Source organism: Cygnus atratus, chromosome 13 (genome assembly GCF_013377495.2).
Source record: "Cygnus atratus isolate AKBS03 ecotype Queensland, Australia chromosome 13, CAtr_DNAZoo_HiC_assembly, whole genome shotgun sequence".
In the NCBI taxonomy this organism is placed as follows: domain Eukaryota; kingdom Metazoa; phylum Chordata; class Aves; order Anseriformes; family Anatidae; genus Cygnus; species Cygnus atratus.
Window position 1 is genome coordinate 3,121,628 of NC_066374.1, and position 18,736 is coordinate 3,140,363.

Sequence of the window (18,736 nt, forward strand, 5' to 3'; positions counted from 1 at the left end):
TACAAGAGGAGCTTGGAGCAGAGCGGGTATGCATGCCTAGAATGTGTTCTCATGGAAAGGATTCATGCAACAGATGCCTTGTTAAAGTAAAAAGGTGGCTAAGATGAATTTGCAGGTTGTGATGAAATAACAGAAATCAATTTCATTAGGAATTTCCAGAGGCATCTTGAATTTCAGATTTTATGTACTTACAGATTCACAGGGATTTACTGTGGAACCACTTTGAACAATCACCTTTCCCAAGGCTGCTATCTCCATTTTAGTTAAACTACTAGCCATGTGTCAGTTCACGTTTTACACTTCTTTCTTATGTTCCTTAAGACCATCTCTTTTTAGTATTTAGCACAGATCGATTCGATCAACATTTCCCCAATTATTTTGAGCTTCAGAATATATATTGCACAGAAAGCAATATGCCCTGGACTGTTCTCTCAGTTGTCATTGCTTGATGAATTCTTTAGTTGGAATGCGTATATGGTTGTCAATGCTTTGATTTTCAAAATTAATCATGCAGGGTAGGTGAAAGCTAAACTAAATATGGTATTTCCCAAAGGTCAAACATATCTCTGAGCAGAAAATTTCTACGTTGAAGGTTCTATGTTCTCTCCCCAGCATACTGTTGTTGCTTTACAGACAAGTCCTGAAAGCAAACAATCATGTCTCCTGAGATTAACCAATTTAAACGAACTGATAGTTTGAGCATCGGGCTGATCCTTCTAATTTGTCTCTTTGCATTACCCAGGTTGTGCTATTTCTCTTGATTTTCAGCTTAGTTGGGATGAGTGCTAGTGTAGGTTGATTTGCAAAAGTCAGCAGAAGGCATTCCTGAGAGAAGATCTGGATGAATGAATTAGTGAAGTGCTGGGGACACAGATGTCCTGCTGCAAGCTTTGTCTGGTTTTCAGACATACTGAACAGTTAGGGCTCAGTGTTGATCCTGTTGACGCTGAGTTAGTTGAAACAGTAAGCTTTTACTGTCTCGGTCTGAAACAGATTTAAATAGGAGCAAGATTACCACTCCTATGGATTAAACACTGCAGCATATTGCAGCTGTGAATTAATTGTAGCTAACTTGTCTGTGGAGGACCATGCAATCCTGCGGAGCTCAGTGGGCCTCCCATGAGTGCGCTCCCCAGAGCTTCTCAGGCCTGGCTTGTAAGGGACTGTAAGTCACAACCTCTCTTAACCTCCAAATTTCTCTTAGGTTTTTGATAACCTGGGGTCTTAGGTGCACTGCTGGTGCACCTGGTCCTTGAGGTTTAAGCTCATGCTTGAAGCATTAAGGACCTGGGTAAGTGCTGAAGCCTTCCTTTGCACCCTGTCTGGCAGTCAAAGTTTTGAATCCAAGTTTTTTGTAACTCGATGTCTGATCCCATGTCATGCAGCCATGCGCTTCACCCAAGCCTGCGAGCGTGTGAGGCTCCAGCCTGCTGTGAGGTGACAGCGGCAGGGCTGCAGGCAGGAGCACTGAAACAAGCATAGTGACCCAGCAACATCAGGCACAAAATGTCTTGCTTTATTAACAACTTTAGAGTTTATTAATTTATAAAACCAGGTCAAAGTGATACAAGTACATAAATAAGTACCGTAACAGACATACATCCCATGAAGAGAATTGAAAGCATGATGACACTGTATTTTATTATCTTAAGTGACCAGAACTGTAAAAATGCAACACTGCATTTTACTAAATGATACTTATGATTTTTTTTGCTTTTCTTTAAACATGTTTATTATAAAATAAATACACAATCTGGACTCCACTGGTCCTGTCAGAAATACAAAAAGCTGGTTGCCTTCTTCTTCTTCTTAAAAAAACGCAATACTGTACACTTTCCACTTAGTCTTTGTTCACCAGCTACTGCTACAAGCAGACTATGCCCGTGAGGTGAGAAGACAACTGTTGGTCTTCCCACCTGATCGTGACAGTTCCTCAGAAAGTCTTCCTTACAGTGTCTTCACCAAAGGAACGATCAGGTTAATTCATGACTTGTTAGAAGATTTCTAGTGAAATTTAGCACTTCTACAGCACATTCCAACCCAATAGATGCCGCATGCTGTGGGTGTTGCTGATGCCAAGCTGCTGCTTCTACAGTTAATTACGTTGCATGAGGTCTCGGGGCCTTGGTTAGGACGCTCTACACCCCTCCCAAACGCCAGCACAGCATTTATGGAGGCAGAGACTGGGATCCTACAGAAACTTGGTGGGATGATTCACTTAGCTCTCTTGTTATGAACAGTGATATGGGCCTTCTAATGGCCAGGTGCTGGTTACAGCGTGTTTTCAGTGATGTTGGTGTCCGTGCCCAGCAGCCTGCAGGGCGCTGTGAGGAGAGGCCAGGGCTGCCCCAGGCCTGTCACAGTCAGGGCCGGCTGGTTCCAGCAGCCCCACCACAGGGCCCAGCTGGGCCCAGCAGTGACCCTGGGAACACCTCGGGGAAAGCGGATTTCAGAGAGGGCAAAATGCTGCCGGCAGTGAGGGGGGAAGTGTGAGGAACGGCCCCAAGGGCAGGGCAGGACAGGCTCCAGGCCCGGAGCTCCCTGAGGGCTAAAGGGAGCCCGCACTGGAGCAGGTATCCACGCTGCGGCCCAAGGAGGTTTGGCTCTTACTGATAGCAGGCAAGAGTGTTTTATTACTGCAAATCTACCTGAATGCTCCCTTTTTAGCATGTTTTCCTGTTACGCAGTGGGCTGAGTTGAGTGCTTGGCAGGGAGGGAAATGTTCCTATGTGTTATCTGTGCTCTGACCAGGCCTGGGGACAATGCAGTGGTTATATAGAGGCAAGATTGCTAAGGACTGGAGAGCCACAATGTCCTGGATCACCCTATACATTATTTTCCTAGTTCCCTTCAGCTTTTCTGTCACTTTCTGTCTGTTCCTCTCACTTGCTCCTCTTTGCTGAGAAGTCCTGCGCTGCACTCCTACCGATGCTGCCCACGGCAGAGGCAGGCTGGGCGCCATGAAGCAGCCTGCCCGAGAGGCCTGCGCTGAGAAGGAGGCTGCCAGCATCCCGTCAGGGTGGCGAAGCTTTGCCTGAAACAGGCTTTGGCTTCTGGCACTCAGCACTCAGCTCTCTCACACCTCCATCCCTTTAGAAATGGGTACAACCCTGCAGTACTGTCACTGGCAGGATGACAAACCTCAAAATCCTTGCTGTCACTGTTGACTTCAATCCCTATGAAGACACAGCCCCTATCTCAAACCATTTCCATAAAGCTTTGTTTCCTAGTGTGTGTATGAACATCAGTATTCCTTCCTTCTTGTGGAGTAGAAAAAGGGGACAAAAGCAGGCAGAGTCACTTGCTTTGTGGGAGTTAATCCAACACTGCAGCCATGAGGCAGTGCAGCATTTTGGTGACTCGCGTTCAGAGAAAACAGTTTTTGAAGTAATGACCTTATACTTCTTTTCTTTCTGGAGATGGGAGCCACCTTTCTTAAACACACTGTAGACATGCTACACTAAATTTAACAGAGTATCTCAAATTTCTTTTTCACCAATATAACAGTTTTCACAGATCTGCTGTGTTTTAGAGGCTTGCTGTAGCTGTTTGGTATTTGTCACGGGAGAGGTCTGTCCTTGAAGCCTGAGAACTGAGAGGCCACCATCAGAAAAATGCAGATTAGTTTTGTAACAAATCAGAACAAATAAATTAAGCACTGTTGCAACTCTAAGGAGGTATTAATTGGGAGGTTTAACCCTCCAGGAGTTTTGAAAATGCTGCAATTACTTCACCACCTTCTTTCACATCACTTCAGAAGGCAGTTTATCAGCCAGGACTGTGCATTAATAGGGCCCAGAAGAATGAACTTATTAGGGCTGTGATAGGGAGCTAATACTTACATTTTTGAGAGAAGTGGGTGGTGGACACAGTGAAAACCACTTAAAAGCGAACATTTGCTCAAGTTGCTACAAAAATATAGTGATTGTCACTAACACCTGCTGTTCAGTTTATGGACTCAGTTTGCTCAACTACAAGACATCATCCCAAAGGCAGGATGCTTAGGAGTTTGTTAGTTTAAATCTGTTTTATATGTCTCCAACACAAGTATTTTATCACTTGTATTTTTCCTCCACAACTAAAAAAGATCCGTGAGTCATTTCAACACCAGAAATGATATAAACTCGGCACAGGAAATAATGCTCTCCATAGCTCCTGCACATTTATTAGGTGTCCTTCTTTTCATTAGTTTGAATAACTTGCCAAATAATAATAATAAAAATGTTCTGTTTTCTTTTTTTAACTTGTAAAGAAATGCAACTCTGGGAAAGTACAGTCTCTCTTTCTCCTTCTTCCACCAGTAATACAGAGCCTCCTAGTCTTTCGGAGGAGATATTTGAATTGGTTGACACAGACCACTACACATAAAGCAGCAAATTTGCTGTGCATGATGTGAATAATTACTGCATTATAGTTTTGGTTTTTAGGGCAACTGTTGACTTAAGCAAAATAAGCCTGCAGTCCAGCTGCAGATCCAAGTTTTCATAAGTTTTCTTGTGTTTCTCCCTCCAGTGCTGTCTCCCTTAACAGTGACCCTTTTCAGACTTCTCAAGGTACAAAACCTTTACCAAATCCTCGAGCTCAGTCCTGCACACTCTGCTTTCACACATTTGGCTGATCTGAGCTTCTCCCTCGCTAAATATTTTCCACTGGCCTGAAAACAAAAATACAAAGGAGAAAGATACTGACTTAGAAAGGGCATAGGGAACTTTGGAGTCACTTACAAGCACTCTCCAGACAAACTGATTCACAGTGGTCAGAGAGGATGTCCAATCCTCCCACGGAAAATATTCGAAGTATCTTACAATCATGTAACATATTCCATGCAAAATAACTTTGTTACAAATAATAAACAAGGACCTGAATATTATCCCTTTCTTTAACCAACTAGTACTATAAATTGACCCTGTTTATTTCATCCAGTTATGGAAACAGATCCTCTGCTTTATGACAGAATGACTTGAGAATTGAAATCTGATGGTAAACCCAAGTATTTAAAAGTCAGGAAACAAGTCAAAGTTTTTCATGCAATATGAACTCTGCCTATCTGTGTATAATGCAAACTGTATTTGTTGGATATTAGTATTTCTGTAGGGTTTTGATAATTTTAATAGAAATGCCTGATGTCTTGGTAACTAGAATATGATAGTACAGATAATGATAAGTGTAGAGAAGGCTGAAAGGAAAAAATTAGGAAACCTTCTAGATGAAAAGGTGCCTACTTCGAACTAAGACTATATTACGAAGAACCAAGTATTCCTGGATAAAATACTTCCTTGCCTAATTGGACCTCAGAAAAAATGTCAACTTCTAGTGCAAAAGAACTGGGAACTATAAATGTCTATACCTCAATTAAACTGTCACATTAAGTGTCATATCCCAAGCTGGGTGAAATACAAAAAAGAAATTGAATCAAGAGTGATAAATAAATTGCATATCTTTTCAAAAGACAGATTTTAATAGTAAATATATAACTAAGAACATAGGAAAGGTTTCTTTCATATATAACATAAATATATATGTGTATATATTTATGTGTATATAAAAGTATTATATATATTGTCTTAAATAAAGTCCAGTTGTGCTGTTTTACTGACATCAGCCATATTTCAGACTTATAGCAGTACGAGCAGGAAACAGACAATCTTACATTTTCTCAGAATGATAGGAGACTAACACAGCCTGGACGTGAGTTTTTGTTACATGCATTTGTATTTTAAATTGCCGTATTTTGATTATTTAATTTTAAACATATTGATGCCATGTATTGGAGGAAAATGAGTATATCTGCTTGACTGTGTTGAGTAAAATGGCATGTTTTTCAAGGCTGTAATTATATGGACAATAGAAATCTGACGCGGTCAGAATTTTACTTACTAGGGGTTGTCCTTGTTATCTGCTTGAAGTAGGGAAGTTCTTCAAATTCCCTCTTGGACACTTTCTCAGTGTAGAAGTGGCGCAGAATCCCTTCAGCAAAGAAACAAGAAGTGTGTGTTACTGGAAATGCGCCTGTTGTTCTAAGCCTGGGTTGCTGCCCGGCCTTTATGTAGAATGACTGCTGTGTCGAGCCACATTGTGAAATAATCCTTGCCGATAATGTGGATTTTCAGCCTATTCTTTCTGACTCTGTTTGCTACCCCAGTGTTTATCTTCTGTGGATTTATGATTGCAGAGAGTTTCTGAGGGGTGTGAGAATTAGCTGATTCTTTTCCAACATAGCTGAAACCTTCCTTAGTGTGAGTAAATGTAAGATTGCAACAGAAGCCAAAATCCCAGTGTCTTGGATAAAAACAGTATAATTTTGCTGTCAGATTCCATTTTGCCTGTCATGAGTTAGCAGACAACATCACTGTCAACTCATCACAGGGCTTTGTGGCTTCCTGAACACACAGAGTAATTATTAACCATCAGCCCCCCTGGGACTTCCTTTCTGCTCACAGCTGGGGTTTGGCTTTGTGCTTTAAAGTGCATTCTGGAGATGTATCATCTCCATGGTAAGGGCTGCACTACATGAGGTTTTCCTATGAGGATCATGTGCTTTTTGCTTAAATTGGATAAAGTAGACAGGATTTTGAGGGAGCTGAAGGTAATAATTTAACTACACTAGCTGTTCAGGATATGCAGAAATGCATGGGCTTCTGAAAACTTTTCAATTTTCTTCTAACTTTACAAGTTGATCTACTAAAAGATACTGCTTCCATCCTTAATACATTTCTTGCCAATATTCTAGAGCATCATGGATGTAGGTACATATTAGTAAGGCTGATAGGGCAGACAGTGATTTCCGTGACAAGCTTTTGGGTCCATCCAAATAAGAACCTCCAAACACTTGCTTCAAACCCTACTGTCCATTCCTCTGCAATAAATTACCAGGGGTATTACTGACAGCTGATTTGGTTTTGTGTCCTGGAGTTTATAGAAGTAGTGCTTCGGGTGTTATTAATGGTGTTTGTTCAGCAAAATGTGTTTGACATGGCCATAGTAGTGATATCCTAAATAGCTAGAACAGCAGTCGCAAGATGCTTGGATTGTATATCGCTCTGGGATTTTAATGGAAGACGATACACTTTTTAAAGAAAGAACCCACTCAACTCACCTTTTCTAATTGTCCACACATGTATTTCTATTTGGGGTGGCTTTTCAGTCTCTACTGCAATTTTTCTGATGGTTTCTCCTTCCTCTGTGAAAACGGATTCATAGACGGGAAATGTCTCTTTCCCACAGAAGTAATCTTTGTTGTCAAAGCTTTGACTTGGCACTTCTTCTGTTTAAAAAAGCCCAAAACACATTCTACAGCTGTAATCAAGTCTTCTAGAACTTACTTGGCACCAACAGCCAAGCAGGTTTAGTTTAAAATTAGAATTTTCATAGAACCATAGAATATCCCAAGTTGGAAGAGACCCACAAGGATTACTGGGTCCAGCTCATATGTTCACTTGTATGGTCTTTCAAATCTATCTCCAGCTAAGCCCTAGACATTTAATAATGTTCTGTTCTGCTAGGTTCTGATTGCCTGTCTGTGGTGGCAAGACAGTATTTGTATTTATAATCCAGTTTTGTAACAAAATATGCTGTACGGGTCTGTGAGACTCCTCATGATCTTCGAACTTGTCCATTTTTCAATAACACTAGGAGTCTCAGAGATAAATTTAATTATCTCATTATAACAGTGAAAATCAGTGGTTAGAGAGAATGAAGAGACCCAAATTATTGTTTTGTTGAGGAAAAGAGCAGGGAGAACCTACACATTTTGCTCAGCAGCAGCCAGCTGGCTGGTCAGCACACAGGGATGTGGCCAGCCAGCAGATCAGTGCAAGGCTGGCTAGACACAGCACACGTTATCTCATGACCACCTGGGAAAGTCATAGGGCATATAAGTGGAAATTGTCATTATTCTGATGGCAATTGGAAGTTGGACAAGAACGCGAGAGAGATGATGCAACTCAGAGGACAGATCAGAAGACATTCAGCTTTCTTAACAATTGGTGCACAGAATCTCCCAAAGATGGTAACTTTCAATTTGCTCTTACATTTTCCATTGAAGCCTGTTAGCCAGTTTTGCTGACTGTTCTCATCTCAGATGAGTTAAAAGCTGTGGATCTCAGATCCACAAGTACCCCAAAAAGCCCAAATACACATCTCCTTCCAACCTACGGCCACTGCATTGAGCTTTTTCCCAGTTAGCAGGGCTAGCAAGAGAAAAAGTGCAGTGTGTGTTCTATGAAGGATTTCCGTATGCAACTGAACAACTCATTTCCTTAGAGCACTTCCACCCAATGCATCACCAACTAAGCACAGAAATGGGCCATACAGATTAGAAAAGAAGTTCAAAGGCACAGAAGGGAATTGGATGCTCCTTTACTCTTTTTATCATATGCAACACGCCTGATCATTTGGCAGACCACCAGCAGATTCATCCTATTAACAGATTTTTCACTAGTTCTAGGCATGTCAACGTAAGTTTAATCATTAGTGCAGCACAGAAACTTAATGCTAAATTTACGATACATTAGTATTTATTTTAAGGATTAAATTATATAATTGACACCAATCATTTTGTAGTCAGAAGTTTTGAATCCTGCTGGTACATTTTGAAAAGGAGAAACGATATTAGGTCCATGCACATTTCACAAGCTAGAAAATGGTTCAAATGTTCTGAGAATACTGCAGTGGGGGAAGGATGGGAGAGTCTTTTGACAGTAATGAACTGTCTGTGTACGCTTCTGTAATTTTCTCTTTGGAAATGAGTGTCAGGAAGTCATACTAACAGTAGAGAAAAAGGCAGTGACTGATCAGAATGTATGTGCCCCACGCAGCAAGCCCCCCCCATTTGAGGAACAGCAGCTAAAAGGAGGGCTGGCCAGGCAGCTCTGCCTGTCACACTGTGATATCTGCACACAGATTAGAACAGTGGGTACTGCTATTGCAGTTTTCATCAGATCTTGTGACCAGAAGGCTTGAGCCAAGCCCCTTAACATGCACAGAAAAAAGGTGGTCTGTGATCAACTCTTTGTTTTACCTGGACAGACTTTACAGCATTTTCCTTCTACTTTCTGAGGGTATTTGCAGGGATATTGTTCTGGACAATGAATTTTCTTACATTCTTGTTTGGTGATGTTGCAGGTGCACAACACACACTCCACGATTCCAAAGGCCCGGAGATTAGGGTGCCAAGATTCACCATGGGAGTATGTTTTGCCATTTGAAACACAAACTACAAAAGAAGAGAAAAGGAAGAAGTACAACTGGAAAAGGTATGTTCACTGGCTACTCCTCCACAAATGTTCATTTAATTCACGCACATTTGTTTAAAGCAGTATCTCCCTCTATCATTTGTTAGTGTCTCTGGCTCACTTCACTGCTTGTTAACTTCAGTCAGAGTTTTGCCACTTCAGATGAGTCTGAGCCTGTGATCACTCATTTCTGAGCAGATTTGCCTTGGTTCCAAATCTGCTGATGCCAGTATCCATCACTATTTTGAGGAGGACATTGAAGGTGGCTGAGTCAAGTATTTGACTAGCTCCTCTCCACTGCACGCATTTCAGTTGTGCATCATTAAGCAGCTTAAAAAACTAATTCATTCTTCCCCCTCCTGCTCTTAGTCCACACACAGGACACAGCCTGCTAAATTGGCTCTGGCTTCTAGAACTGAATCTGCAGCTGGCAAAATCATGACATTTGCTACTGAGTCATCTGCACAACTTCTCTTGGCATTAGCTGAACGTGGCTTTTGCAGGGAGAGCCATGATATCAACAGGGTGGATTAGCGCCACCTGGACCTTATTTCACTTTCATGTGGGACTTTCTGCTACGGAACACAGAGCAAGAGCAAGGGAATGTTGCAAAATGAAGTTAGAAGTCCTTTGTGGAGATGTGTATGTCTATAGGTATATAGGGACATTTGGCTTTGGGAATCACAAGAAAACATTAACTTGAAAGGATGCACATGGGACTGAAATTTCATTCTAATAGCATCTAAGCATCTCAGAATATTTTTTCATCAGTGCCTCTGGGAGACAGAGAAGTACAGCTTGCAAAAGGAGAGTGGAAAAATCCATACCTGGTGGAAGCCAGTTTGGGTCACCCTGCAGTTAATGGGAATTATATCACTTTACACCATGTCTGCATTTGTCCTATAAACCTTACTTCTTTCATTTTAAATATTTTATAAACACAAAGAAAAATGCAAACTAATCCTAACAAGGTGAAAGAAAGGGCACTGCCAGATTTCTAAAAGCAACTAAAGTGAAGCTGTGCTATATTGTAAATATTTCCAATTCTTCTAATATGCCATCATTTTTATTAATGCTTTTATTTGTAAAATATGTTCCTATTTTGCCTGTAACTTTCAAAAGCAATTTAATTTTTATCTGTAATCTGAAATTTACATCTAACTGGTAACAGATGTGACCAACTGGCTTATACTTTACTGAGTTACTGAGATTTATGGTGAGTGTTCTTTGTAATGTATTGTCTTTCATGGGGTTATGCTATCATTTGGTTTATAATTTGCTACTTTTTAACTCTTTCTTAAGACATGGTTTTATTTTAGAGGTGGAAAACAGTTTTTATTCTCACATAAAAGCAAATAATGTATTGTCTGTATACTGAGACCATGAGAGAAAAAACTATAAATGAGATAAAACTGGTAAGTACTCAGCAGGCTCCTTACATGCTTAAATACTGTATTATTAGTTATATCTATGCATATACAGATTGCTTCCCCAGCAAGAGTTCTCCAGATCCTTTATGGACATAATACTTCCTGACAGGGGAAGAGTTACTACTTGATAGAGTGTAGATACATTCTCTTTGTTTCAAGGATTTATTTAGCACAGAACAGTTAAATGAGTACTCTGAGGTAGCAGATGAAGCCTCCAGTGGAAGCCCAAATATGGCACATAAATTCTAGTTTCCAGGTGCCCTGGTTTTAGTACTCTTCATGTTCAGAATTATAAACCTGTACCCATGCTATTGTACATTATTTTCATTTCAGGATAATTGCTACGTGTTTATTTTTTAGCTTGTTGAAATGTGTCTCAAGCGTTAATTAATAAAATACTTGTTAATTGCATAAGAACAAAAGAAAATACATGGTCAGCATTCCGGTGTCCATCGTGGGGGTCACTCAGACACTCTCTAGGCAGTGAATGTCTGAAGTTGTGGCAGTTACTCTACTGCATCCAGAAATATGCTACTCGTCTGTACGCTTTTTATTTGCTGAAACAAATCGGTTAGAAATCTCTTTGATGATGTCTTCATGTGTGAATTACATGTCAAAGATATTGCACTGTGTGGAGATTCCTGCTCCTAGATTCAGCATAAAACACTGGCATGATCTGAATGTTTTTTCATGGTTGTTCAGGTGGATAATAAAGATCCTATGGCCAACATTCCTTCTGTTAGTTAATACCTTAAAAGATTAGTTGGCCCTAATACAAGGGCTTTTAACTCTTTGTGGGTAGTTTCTGAGTACCTACTGACTGGTATTTGTGGATAGCTGCTTTTCTGAACATGTACTTCTCCAGCTATTTCTTTTATGGCTTCTTAGGCCTGTCCCTGCAGACCTCTAGTGACTTAGGTACCCGCCCCCCCGTAGGAAATGAGCATCCTACCCTTTGTACTGTACAGCACCTGCTGTCCCACAAACGGGAGAATTGATATTTTCCCTCTTTTTTTGTCTGTTCTGTAATGCAGCAGGAATCCGTCATGTTTGTACAGTCTGGCAGATGGGCAGTCCTGCTGTCCCCATAATGTGGTATGTCTCATATTATCAGAAGGCACTCATTACTCTGGTTGACTTTGCCTGGTTACAGCTCAGGCATCCAGTCTAGGCTAATTGCTTACTTTGCCTCTGCTGTTAGACACGGGGGAGAAGTGCCCCCTGCATCTCAGACAACTACCTAACGGTAGTATTCTTGAGAATAATTTGCTAAGCCTTGGAGGCAGAAAATTCCCTGATACTATGGCAAAAGTTTATGGTCTGAGATTTGTGGGATAGTTAAAACACGTGCTTTTTACAGCTAGTAAAATTACAAGACAGGAGAGTGTAAGGAAAATAACCACTGTCTATTCCCTACTGGACAAGTCACCGTGTAAAACCACCTAGCAAATCTAAGGGCATCGTAGTGTCCTTTCTGGCTCTGAGTGCTCGCTTGGCTGGTCACAGCAGCACACATTCTCAGAGCTATGTAGCATGATCCCACAAAGTGATTCAGAGAGCAGCACAACAGTGTGGTGCCTGTGCAGAGTGAAATGCACTGTAGTATGTGCAGGCACAACTGACCTCAGTCAAGAGCTGACTTCGTACCCTTAATAGTTTGTTGCTTTTGCCTTTCTGATTTGCACTGAGTCTCTTGATACTAGTGCGAATTTCCAAGATTCTGCTGTATATTTGGAGGATTCTTTTTGAGCTGTAGGTAGGTGCCTGACCTAGGGTAATACCATAAGAAGTACTCATCTTTACCTCGTCCGTGCTTGTGCTTGTTGTTGATGACAATTTGTACGATTGTTCCGGATGCTTGCTGGGGATCTGGCAGGACTCCGCGGTTACTCCTGGCACTGGGAAATCGTGGAACATTGACCACCTGCCTGGCGGAGCTGGGCGACAGGTCGTAGTGGGAGCGGTGGTACGAGTGTCTCTGTTGCGAGACACAAAGGGGCAGGAAAGTAAATGTCTTGCGCCAATGAGTGTGGTGAAAGAAGCCGTACCAGAAGCTTAATGCAGGCAGCGGTTGTTGCCACTACCACCATCAAACAGGCCTCAAAATACTGAGTGGCACTGTACAAATAAAGGCCATACAGGTTTTGCAGCTAGATAACATGGCAATGAAGTCATCTACACATATACAGCTGGAACTCATCTCACCACACTCTACATTCGGTCTAGGTGTCTGTATCTAAGTTGGTCATCTGAAGTCCCTGATCTAGTCAGTGGACAGGGAAGCACTTTTAGAACATGATTCATCTGACCTGTTGTGGATCTCTACATCATGAGGAGATGAATCACATTGCAGAAGAGCCTATTTCACTCTGTTTATTAGAGATGGAGTTCAGGGCTAGACATATTCATTACTTATGTCTGCTTCAAGATTAGGTAAGAATAGGTGAGCCTGTCTAGTCTTCCTCATCAGAACTGCTTTCTCCTCAGGCTGCAGTGGCAGAGCACACGTGCACAATGACTGTCCAGCTCCTTGTTTGCTTGCAGCTGCTCTGAACTCTCCTGCAGGGCCAGGGCTGGCCGACTTCACACAGACTGAGCTGAACCTTGCTGGAATCTGTCTCACAGACAGGGAAATCTCATTGGATTTGCAGAGGGAAGTAGTCTGTGCAGTATGTTTTCCAGAGCAAAAACAGTGGTTGTTTTCAGAGAATTATTTTCCAAAATACCCATGGGCATGAAGGAATAGTGTGTGTTACAGCAGTTATTTTATGAGGCATGATTCTCCTCACTAATCCAAAGACCTGTTGGTTCATGTATTTGGGTAGTGTGCCTAATGCTTAAAAGCTCTTAATATTCTCTCCAAATGCTGTTATAAAAAGCCTCTCTTGAGGAGTAAGTTGTTAGTGGTTACTCTTAATCCCAGAGGCAGTGAAGCCCCTAACGTAAATATACATACATATGTATGTCAACTGGGAAATTAAGAGTTTGTAATTATGATTTTGAAGTGTTGCTTGCATAGCAAACAAAACACTTTGGAATTTTATTCTTGTAGAGCATATACAATGAAGACCAAATCCAGAGCCCCCAGGAGCTCATGGGAGTTTGTAATTCAGAGTTACTCATGCATTCAGGTTGAGTTTATTAAGGAGTTTGCTGCAGTAGATATTCCTATACATTGCCAGACCTGTTAATATCCTTTTCTCATTTTACTTGATACATTGGCATGTACAGCAGGAAAACGTGTCTTTAAATTGTAGGTCACACTTACAGCTTCCCTGTTGGCTGGCTGCCGGAAGATGTCTCCGTCGGCATGTTCCCAGGATAACTCCCCATCTCCTGGACATGAAGCAGAGTAGTATCAGTTAGGGGAGTAATTGTGCAATGCTCAGGGATGTACCTAGGGGAAAAGTCTCACCCAGCTCTACAGCTACATTTAAGGTGGAGGTTGCATTAGTGTGTAGAAGTGTCAGTCTGTAGTCTGACCTTCTTGTCACTAGATTCTGTAGAGAGCAAAAGGAAGATGACTTCCCAAATATCTAGCAAGCTCAGGATGAAGGTTTACTACCAGATTTATGTGGCTTAGCAAGATGCTATGGGCTAGATGATTTCCAGTACCCACCAGTGTGGGTACTCAAGACAAGGAGACATAGCTTAGCTCTCAGAAAGGCTAAATCATGTGACCTTCCATCTGCCGTGTGCATAAGCACAGCTACTGTTGCTCAGTTGATAGTAACTTACCTGAGAATTGAAGCCTGAATTACATTTTTGTAGTCCCCTCTGAAGTGTAGTCATTAATTAACATTTTAACATTGTATTATATATATCAGGAAAATGTACGCCATATTTTGTCCTGCAAATTTTCTACCCCTATGTCTTTTTGGTTGTTTTTTTTTTTTTCCTTCTTATTTATGCTTCACTTAATAAAATTTGTTAATTCACGTGGAAGCCAGTGAATAACACTGCAGTAAGTTATGGCAGAGTGTGAGATGTTCAGCACTGTTATTTTTGAATCAGGCCAATAAAGGTAATACAGAATAAGGCTCATAACACCAATGACACTCGTAACAAAGCAAGGGCATTCTGACTTGTCTTTTAGAACAGAAGGGGTTTTGCTAGAGCACTTGCAATTTGTACATGTAAGGCAGAAGTAACAAATGCTTTTGCGAATCAGTGTGAGGGGCTCGTACAGCCAGGCTCTGGCTCCTCACAGCCAAATGTGATTCATGGAGAGGAAAGTTGGAAAGAAGAAGAAACTCTCAGTTTCTATTCAGGAGTAGCATCCAGCTGTTTTCTGGGTAAAGACAAGCTTCATAAATACATACATAACTGAGCATGAGCCACAGTGAAATTTGCAGCAGGGAAACATCAGTTCAGGCTAGGGAGAGAATGTGGCTTTAAGAAGTTGTTAAAAACATAGTTAGAGGTGTTCCTTGGTAGGACGAGCCGTGGAACTTGAACTGATATCTGATTCTTGGAAAATTGTACAAGAACAGGAGAAATCATTTAGTGTGGAGCTGACCTTGGAATTTATCCCAGCCTTGGAATTCAGATATAGGTCCAGATAAAATTGTTTTGCTAGTGGCTCCAAGCCTAGCTCTGGATGTGCCAAGCAATTAGACTGGAGCACAGTGCAGTACCACCACAGCACGAACCTGCTGCTTTACATGGATGGCCCACGGCAGGGCCAGGCACAGACACAGGCTTGGGTCCTTGCCCCAGGACAGCTGCTGCAGCAGGAAAAGTGTGTGATACCGCCTTGGGAGAGCCACGGTGCTGATGCAGGTGTGTCTCCAGTTCTGGGCTTAGCTGGATTTCACTCGGTCAGATCCACCATGGATCCACTACCTTCTGGCATACTACGTGTTATCATTTTATCCTCGATGCATTTTGAGAACTTTAACTTAAGAGGAAGTTGAATCCTGACATAAATCAACATCTGAACCACAGTGCTTGAAGCCTTCTCTAGTCAGTAGTAGAGCAACAAACAGGAAAATCAGCAAATTTGAATATACTATGTTAGTATTTTTGGCCAGGCAGGGAATAGAAATTGATTTGGTTTCTTCCTCATGAGCTGTGCAGAGATCTTGATGCAAATGTTTTGTTTAGGTTTGCATTTTTAAGAGTCACGGGGGAGATAAAACAGCTTAGCCCATATTGCAAAGGACAAGGTTGATTATGAGAGAAATGACAATTTTAACATTTTAATAAGAATTATAGACAGTGGAATACACAAAAAACTCTGCATAAATGGAGACACTGAATCTCATTTACTGCATAATCCAATTTAATCTCACCTCTTATATGGAAATTCTAAAGAGCTTTTGCCTTACTAGTGACTCTCGGGCTACAGTGACAGATTCTGCAGCATAAGGCTGGAGCATACCTATGTCTGATGCTTTGTACTTTGAAAGGCAGTTTGATTTTTGTAGCTGGAAGAGGTTGGTTTCAAATCCAGATCCAATAATTATCAGGGAACAGACATCAAGAACCATATGAATAGCAAGGATTTGCTTTAATTGAATTGTCAATGTAATAAATGTAAACCAATATATCACTAGATTTCACCCTGAGAAATTAGACCATGGCCTTGCCTGCTTGAGGTCAGAAAGCTTCATAAGCAGTTTATCCAGCAAAATGTTTCAGGATTTGTAAAGGTGCCTCGCAGTAACTCAGCAAAGCAGCAGAGAACGAGCAATAATTTTCAGGCAAAGGAGTACTGCACAGAAATCCTCACCCTTGCTCTGACTGAGAAGATGTATTTACGCAGCTCACAGCATTGCCCTGCCGGGAGATTATGTCAGTTCCTGCATGGTGCCACACTTAAGCTAATTACCACTGCAACTTTGTAGGTTAACTAGCTTAGACAGCTTGCCGCACTGACATGACTACACAGCTTCTGTTTGAGATCTTGCTCCTTCAAGGCCTACTGTAGTGTCTGTGCTTCAGACTGTGTGGACTATGGGACTATGTTAGTCTGTGTTTCTCAACAACCACAGGCAAAGCTATACAACTGACAATGCAACGCTCCTTATTGTCACCATGCAATAGTCCCGAGTACAAACAAACAGAATTTCAGAAGGACAGAGATGCAAGCAGGAGAGGTTTTCAAAGCAGCCTGGCATCGCTGCTAACAATAGAGTGGCCCTTCTGAAAACTTCAGGCACCCTTAGGTGCCTACCTGCATCTCTGAGAGCTGGCCAGAGGTGCTTAGATACCCTAAAAGCGCTGATTCAAATGCCAATAGTGAGATAAAAAACATTTACAGATATTTAGAGAGGCTTTTAGACAGACATTTAGGTTTAGACATTTGGGAAGGCTGGGAAGGCTGGCAGTATGCTTCCTTGTAATCAAGTTCTCTGTGTGCATGTTCCAAAATGCAATTGCTAGTAAAATACCGATGTGAGCTGAATATAGATCAACATCTAATTTAAACTGGAGTAATTGGTCTTCCCCTCTGAATTGAAATTTGTGTGTCTTGTATAACTCGAGCAGGTCTGGTAACTTGTCAGGTAGAAGCTCATCTTTTATTTCAAAGCTTTCCTACCCAAAGTAATGGCAGCTATTTCAATTCATCATTTGAAGCCTTGATTTACCTCATTATGAGCATGCAGCTTTATCATCAGTGCATTCTCTCCCTGTTTCAGTTTAGGAAAACAAAGCTAGCAACGCTACCCTGCTGGAATGTGAGGTTTCGTTTCCCAACATGCCTTGGGTTGTGAGTAAATGGGAAACTTGCAGTGTCCTGAACGACAGTGCTGGTGCACAGACAGGGCTCTGACAAGGGAAGGAGTGCTTTCCGACTCGTGTCCTTCTGTGGGTGGACTAACACTTACCTCTGCAGACTGGACAGCAGGATTCCGGAACAGAAACTGGGAAAGAGCAAGTTAATTTGGGACAAGTCTTCAGCCCACAGTACACATTTCCTTCCTACCGGTAAAACAAGGAGCATTTAGAAGGAGGCATCAATTCATATGGTACTGTATATACGTTTTTATGGACATATTTAAATCTAGTATGGGTGTTTACATAAATGCCACTGTAGTAGTCAGAAGCAGAATATGAGACCAGTGAAGAATCTGGATAGCATTTCATAAATTTATTGTCACATAGAGGAAGGTTCCTTTCTTTTAAAAAATGGAGAAAAGAAATAAGTGTGGGGAGGGAAAGAACTGCAGTGATTGTAGGCTTAAAATCTATCTGACCTTGCTACTAAAGCCACCTGGTATAAAGTCTTTCTGCTGCTCTCCTTTTGTTGTGTCTTACCACTGAGGTGGAGGAAGAACTGAACAGTGATTCAAACCTGCAGTCACAAAGTTTGTTCAGTAGTTGGCACCTGTTCAATCTGTAATTAATGTTGAATACAATGATAATTTGATCAGAGAAGGTCATGATACTAAAGAGCTGGTTGGATTGAGAGGGATGTTGTACTTCAGACAGGGACTGCTCAAATGTGCTGGATCTGACTTGGTGACACCTAGAACAGCTCTGTGGCCCAGGGTCAGGCTACAGAACTGCCCAGTCCCAGCCTGTGAGGCTCTTAGCAGCTCAGTCCAAACGAATCCAGGTTCAGTCCCTGACTTAGTGCTCTATTTTCCAGTCAGGTTGAGGTGAAATATTTTTATATGCCAAGTAGCAATATTTTACCTGCTGCCTGCCTACTGTAAGCTTACTTACAGCAGATGCTTGACAGGGTAAGCTTTGTCCACTGTGTTTGAGTAAGAGGTAGCCTGGCATTCCCCATGTGCCACAGACTGGCTCAGAGTGCTTTTGTGAGTTTCAGCATAAACTCCCAATTCCCAGCCTCTGCTGTGTGCTACATGTTGCATACATTTCAGTGTCGTGTCTGCTAGAAAGGCGAAATGAAGCATAGACAGAGCAAGGCTCTGACAAATTACGGTACTTACTGAGCAGCTGCACTGGGCACACTGGTTTGCTTGCCTGTTTTGGAAAAGCCCCTCTGCCACAAACATTTCTCCATGATGGTAGGTGGTGCCATTGTATTCACAGGATTTCCCAGTTATTTTGCTGCTTACTGAGAAAAGGGAGTCCTCTGGAAGCAATGGGAAAGGAACA

The 18,736-nt window shown here is 41.7% G+C and overlaps 2 protein-coding genes across 9 annotated transcripts in view; one reads left to right on the forward strand and one right to left on the reverse strand.

The window, feature by feature from the left end:
• Positions 1-4,137: 4,137 nt before the first annotated feature.
• CHRDL1 (chordin like 1) overlaps positions 4,138-18,736 on the reverse strand; it is a 41,309-nt gene continuing 26,710 nt past the window's right edge. For 4 of the 8 annotated variants that reach the window (XM_035541879.2, XM_035541880.2, XM_035541881.2 and 1 more), the window contains 8 exons: positions 18,568-18,713; positions 17,497-17,590; positions 13,932-13,999; positions 12,467-12,641; positions 9,020-9,214; positions 7,097-7,264; positions 5,878-5,967; positions 4,138-4,654 (listed from right to left, as the gene is read on the reverse strand). In XM_035541879.2, the coding sequence (XP_035397772.1) occupies positions 4,524-4,654; positions 5,878-5,967; positions 7,097-7,264; positions 9,020-9,214; positions 12,467-12,641; positions 13,932-13,999; positions 17,497-17,590; positions 18,568-18,713 (1,067 nt within the window). In that variant the 3' untranslated portion in view covers positions 4,138-4,523. The remainder of the gene's footprint in view (positions 4,655-5,877; positions 5,968-7,096; positions 7,265-9,019; positions 9,215-12,466; positions 12,642-13,931; positions 14,000-17,496; positions 17,591-18,567; positions 18,714-18,736) is intronic. The other 4 variants (XM_035541883.2, XM_035541884.2, XM_035541885.2 and 1 more) reach the window with 2 other exon arrangements.
• Positions 9,140-18,736, forward strand: part of PAK3 (p21 (RAC1) activated kinase 3) — a 179,753-nt gene continuing 170,156 nt past the window's right edge. Inside the window, exon 1 of the mRNA XM_035541878.2 lies at positions 9,140-9,254. The gene's annotated coding sequence lies outside the window, so the exon portion shown is untranslated. The remainder of the gene's footprint in view (positions 9,255-18,736) is intronic.